This window comes from Vidua macroura, chromosome 2 (genome assembly GCF_024509145.1).
Source record: "Vidua macroura isolate BioBank_ID:100142 chromosome 2, ASM2450914v1, whole genome shotgun sequence".
Classification (NCBI taxonomy): domain Eukaryota; kingdom Metazoa; phylum Chordata; class Aves; order Passeriformes; family Viduidae; genus Vidua; species Vidua macroura.
This window is the reverse complement of record NC_071572.1, coordinates 42,963,439-42,969,438: the sequence shown is the minus strand read 5'-3', so window position 1 is coordinate 42,969,438 and position 6,000 is coordinate 42,963,439. Positions and strand designations below refer to the sequence as shown.

The following is a 6,000-nucleotide window of genomic DNA, read 5'->3' as shown; positions in this document are numbered from 1 at the left end:
GGGCATAAAATGTCTTTCGCTGTAGTGTGCTTTATCAAGAAGATTGTAACATGTCCTCTGTGTACATTCTTTATACATCAAGGTATAAGAAAAGTACAACAAATTCTGGTAAAGGACATTTCATATAATCTACGTTGGAGCTTGCTGACAGAAGGAAGTTGCCAAACCCAGGAATATGGATGATTCAGGAATCCCTTCTTATGACCTTTCATTCAGTAGACTGGATAATGACATTGTTTTATTGCTTTGCTCAGTAGTGATTGATTTCTAGTGCAAATTTTAATAACTTATGTTTCGGTTTGTTAACTGTATTCAAATGAAAGTGTGGAATAATCCACACTTAGAACTGGTTTTGCAGTCTTGTGTTGAAATTGCTGACACAGATTAAAGATTTCCTTTAAATTGAAAGCCTTATGTTTTACAGTGCTGAATGACCACTTGCAGCTTTGAAGCACACTAAGAAAAATTTCTGGCTGTCAGGGGTGACATTTAAAATTTGTGCTCGGAGAAAATTCTTGATTTTGGCATCAAGAAAGCTGTTCTAAAGATAACCTGATGCTTCCCACCTGCTTCCTTGGCTGCTGCTCTAAGAGCTCGCATCGGACTTCACCTTGGTAGATAGGACAGGAGTTTGTAAAATGGTCCCGTGTCACGTTTGCCTCAGGAAACTGAAACTTTTGAAGATGCTCTGAAGGCTGCCGAATTCTTGGAAACTTTTGTCAGAAAAACAAAAATTTGGCATTTCAAGCCAAACTGAACGGCATACCTTACTGACAGTGTTAAACCTATTGTTAGCAGTTCCCCAAAGGGCTATACTTTTTTTTTTTTTGGGGTCAAAATTGTTCCCGTACTATGCCAGCACTTCCTTTGCCTTTGGGTTTCTCCTCTGCAGCCCGCACTCCCAGCACCCCGGGTATACGTGGTGGGGCGGGGGTGTTTCCTCTTGTCCCCAGCCCCGACACGGACGCTGGGCAGCGCCCTCCCGCTGCCGCCCTGGGCGAGGGGGCCCCTCCTCGGACGGGGGCCGGGCCGGGCCGGGGGAGGCTCCCGGCGGGGGCGGCGGGCGGTGCCTCCCCCCGCGGCGGCGACTCGGGGCGTCTCGGCTGCGTCCCTGCGGCAGCTGGCGGCGGTCGCGGGCCATGGGGAGGAAGAGCTTCCGCCTCGGTGTCCTGACCCTCGCCGTCCTGCTCCTGGCCGCCGCCTCGGAGGGTGCGGAGCCGCCGCCGAGCTGCGAGGCGGTCCGGAAAGTTTTCCAGCTCCGGCGGCTCGGCCCGCTCGGTGGCGTCCCGGAGTTCCCGCGGGCAGGTAAGGCAGAGCTGCCGGGGCACCGGGAGCGGCGGGGCCGCCGGGTTTGAATTCAGTGCCACCGGCGGCGATGGGTGGGTGATGCTGGTGGCGGGGCTGGGCCCCACGGGCACATCGGGTCCCCCGCTTTGTAGCGACATCGCGGCTGGCCGCTTACTCATGACAGAAAACGCTCTTCTCGGGCTGTGGGCACTGGAGCACCTCGATACCTGCCTAAAACGCCCTTTTGCCCACCCACTTCCACTCCGTGCCGCACAGAACAGAGCGTGGCTTCAGCTGGGGTCATCCTGCTTCCAGCCGGCCGTGGGCTGGCACAGGTACGTTGGTGGCAGCGCGAACCCCGGAGGCTGGGGACAGCCACCGAACTGCGTCTGGGGCTGCTGGAGTCACTGTGCTGTGAAATGAGAATGACTTACATCGCTGCAAGTGGTTGGGCTGCGCATTTTCCCTACTGGATATCTACCTGTCACTGGAATGTAATGGAATAAAATTCCCGGGAAGGTAGAGTCTTCATGGCAATTTGAGTATATCTAGCATTTGTATCAGCAATGATTTTTTTTTTTTTTTTTTTTTTTAAAGTAGATGCTGAATGACGTTGCAAAGCACATATATAGTAAGGTGTAGGTTTTTAGGTTTGAGGTTTTGGTTCCAGGTTTGTGAGAACTTCAGTTGCACTCAGAGAATTAAAATACAAGTATTTTAGTGATTAGTGATATAGGATGAGAAAACAACTTTTTTTTTACCCATCTGTAAAGTGTGTTCATGTTTGGATGACAAGTTAACTAGTAAATGTGAGTCAGTGCTTTTTAAACAGAAAATGCAACAAAAACTGAGTTAATGCCCCCCTCACTTTAAAATATCAATAACTAACCTCATTGGTTTTTTTAAAGATAATTTGTATGGTTTTTATTATCTCTGCAAGGCATACTAGGTTTATTTTAAAGAAATCCCTCCAAAACAGAGCTTTTAATAACTCTAGCTTTAAATGTGACAGATAATGCTTAACAAAGTCAATATTGCAGTGTATAGTTTACAAATTGGAGTACTATATTTATCACCAGTACATTTATCAACAAGCATGGCTGTCTTGCATTGTCCAAACCTAAAGATTTAATAATTGTCTTTGATAAAAAGAAAATAAACGCTTCAGTTGGAAAGCTTGATGAGATGAGTACTTCACAAATGAAGGTGTTTGGAAAGTGAAATCTGTGTTACAGCTCTGTCGGTGATTTAGTTTTTCTGTGCTGATTATTTGTGCAAATAATCTCAGTATGAATGTTATGGTAGCACTTTATCTATGTTCTTCTCATTCTGTAGCCTAGTGTAAATTTTGTGCTTTCTCATTATTTTTGATTACTATACCATTCATTTGTGTACTAGGGATAGGGAGGAAATATGTTGACTCAAGAGAAAAGAACTATAGTACCTTATATATGTTTCTACTGCTCTGCTCCTCCAATTTCCTTCTTTCTCCTATAATATTTTTTATACCACCACTCACTTTCTTCCTTTGATTTTGACTTTTCTGCATTTCCTGCTCGTAGGAAAAGCTGTGTTTGAATTGTAAGAATATATAAAAGCATTCCTTTCTCTGCTTCTGCCCTTGCAAACAGTGGGCAGCAGGAGGTGTGGTACAGCTGTATGGTCAGCAGCCTTTCACTCTTTGAAGGAATTACATTGCTGTGGGCTGCCAGAGTTCTTGTTCTGAGTAGCATTGATCTCAGATATCATGAAACAAATAATTGCAAACCGTAAAATCTATCTAGAAGTGCAATGACAAGAAAAAGGGGATTAAATGAGTATTCTAGAAGGTTTAGGTGTGATTAAAGGTATTAGTAGGCTCAAAGCGTAATGTGAAGAGAAATGTCAGTTTTTGCTACTGATCTTCTGTATTAAGCCTTCTTTTGGGGTAAGATGTAAAAATATTTTAAAACCTTTTCTGATGACACTAAGAAATGTGTTTGTGTATAAGATGCACACATGTACCCATACAACACATGCATTTCTTGTAGGTGTCCACTTATGAAAATAGGTGTCCAAGCGGCCTTTACAAGTTTTAATTTTGGTGGGCATCTAGCAGCATTTTAATTTTATTAGGGTTTCCATCATGTTCCCAGTGGGGCTGAGAGATGCAATTACTCTGGGAAACTTACATCTTTCTGGTAGTGCAGTGTGCAGTGGGTGGGATATCTTTGGCATCTCAGGTGTTCCTTGTGGGTAACCACAGTGGACAGCTAGTGCAGCTTATGGCATCATGGAGCTACTCCATTATCAAATGTTGGTGTTGTCTTCAGAATAAGCTGCATAAATCCCTCTACTGCATTGCCTTTATGTCTTTATTTTAGTGGTACCTTAGACACAACTTGTTTAAGAACACTTGCATTTAAATGTCTTAAGCTGACTCTTTGGGGTAGAGCATGATCACCAGCTGAAGAACAGCAGGAATACTGGTTGATGTATGGTTTTGTATGCAGTGGAAGTCAATAAAATTATAGGGTTTATATTTGCCTTGTTTTTGTTGCATGTATAAAAAAAGGCTGTACCATTCCCATTCTTTCCTCTTCTTGGTAGGAATAAAAACAGTAGCCTTATATCAGTAAATCATACAAATTCTAGTTCTGGAGATTGCCATGTGTCTGTATTTTGAATATATGTTAGCTCAAAATCCTATGCATTATTTTATATAATTAGTTTTGCAGCCATTGTATAAAGATTGTGTATCTTTAAGGGAGAAAAAAAATATCTCTGTCATCCTATGCAGAAATGACATATATATGTACATGAAGGTGATCTTGAAGGATATGAAAACTACGAATTTGAGTTTGTGTTATAATCCACATACGACAGGATATAATAGTGTTGAAAATGGAAACTAATAATAAATATATATATATATATATATATATATATATATATATATATTTTTTTTTTTTTTTACCAATCCCAAGATACTTATTGCTACCCCTAGCAATCAAGACACTTGACTAACTCTCCTCGGTCTTTTGTAAATGTGATTTGGGAACTATAGTACAGACTTATGCTTAGCCCCATCACATGCTATATTGGAACATTAATTGCATTCATGCTGATTTTAAGTGTTAGTTGCAAAAATACTTCGTTTTTTTTTTTTTTTTCCTGTCTGGTTCTGTGCTACAAGTACATTTTTGGTGGGGCTGTACAGAGTAACCTCAGTAATTAAAAATCCGAAAAGACACTTTTTTGCTGTACGGAGAATGAAATAAAAAGTACTCAAAGGTTAGGTCTGGAAATTTTTATTTTATTTTTGTGGATCAATATGACTTGAATTAGTTAAAAAAAAAAATGGTTGTCTGCAAAATACTTTTTAACATATTTTTATTTCCTATGTTCGAGGTATTGTATATCCTTTCTGGTATTGTAACGTAAGATTTCTTGAAGATTTCCACTCTTATACCCTATATGCTAGTAAATCTAGAGCTTTTAGCTAATTTCAGCAGCTCTTTTTTTCAGAGAGATTAAGTGGGAGCTCTGAGCTCTTCTTGTTATCTTCGTTGCAAATAATATTTATTTTCTGATTTCTTTCTCTCAGAATACCTAGAACAGAGATGTTGTGGATCCCCAATTCCTGGAAGTGTTCAAGGCCAGGCATGATGGGGCTTTGAAAAACCTGGTCTAATGAAATATGTCCCTGCCCATGGTGGAGGGTTGAAACTAGATATTCTGTAAGGTCCTTCCAACCCAGACCATTCTATAATATCATTTTAGCAATAGCAGAATAGGATTGCTGGTAAACCATTCACTCATGCCTTCCTAACAGAGAGCCTCTGGTAGTTATGTCAGTGAAAAAAATTTCAGGCATCTGTTTGTACCAAAAAGCTGAATTCTGTGGCTTACTGAAAAATGTTACATTTACTGTCACTGTAGAATCAAACAATTCCCAGTGAAGTGGGGGGAAAAAAGTGCTGGAGAATTTTTTTCTCAGGAGTTTGTTTTTGGTTGGTTTCTGTTCATTTGCTTTTTTGGTTTTGGGTTGGTTTCTTTTTTTCCAGGGATTAATCTAGGCTTCTTTTTAGCAAACATTGGGAGATGATATGAAAACAAGAAGCATAAAAGAGAGTGAAGACTGTGATTAGTATAAATTTTACTGTAAGGGCTTTTTGGTAGAGAACCGTTATGAATATGAAATTGAATAAATGAGAAAAAACGTGCTGGAAGGATGAGATAATGTCAGGAAAAGTTGGTCTGTGGTACTGTTGTTAATTCAAGTTAAAATATTCTTGCTAATTCCCCTTAAAGTAACAATAGAAGTCAGTTTAAAATCCAGCAGGTTACTTTAATGCAATTCTAAGATCATATCTGAATTTTAATTTGGGCTTCTAGTATAATTTACATTCCAGTAATTTGGATTTTGGTTGTACCTCAAGTCAAATTTTTTTTTTCTTTTGTTGTATGGAGGCAGGGACACTTCTAATTACTTTATTTGTTTAACAGGCATTCAGAGCTCTGGAATATGATTTAGTCAGAGACAGAAAGTTAATTGCTCTGTCAAATCAGTTACTGATGTTCATTATATCACATCTGTTTTTGTAAGGACTGTTGCCAGCAGCATAATTTTATGTGTGTGAACATTTCACTTCTGGATCCACAAAACAATCACTGTGAAAAAAAATTCAACAATTTTTTGAGATTAAATCAACAAAAAAGTGGGCTCAGCTG

General features: G+C 40.2%; 1 protein-coding gene across 1 annotated transcript in view; it reads left to right on the top strand.

Annotated features, from left to right (window-relative positions):
* Positions 1 to 1,106: 1,106 nt before the first annotated feature.
* The window catches only part of GPC5 (glypican 5), a 234,554-nt gene continuing 229,660 nt past the window's right edge, over positions 1,107 to 6,000 (top strand). The window contains exon 1 of the mRNA XM_053970041.1: positions 1,107 to 1,305. Coding sequence (XP_053826016.1) covers positions 1,140 to 1,305 — 166 coding nt within the window. The 5' untranslated portion in view covers positions 1,107 to 1,139. The remainder of the gene's footprint in view (positions 1,306 to 6,000) is intronic.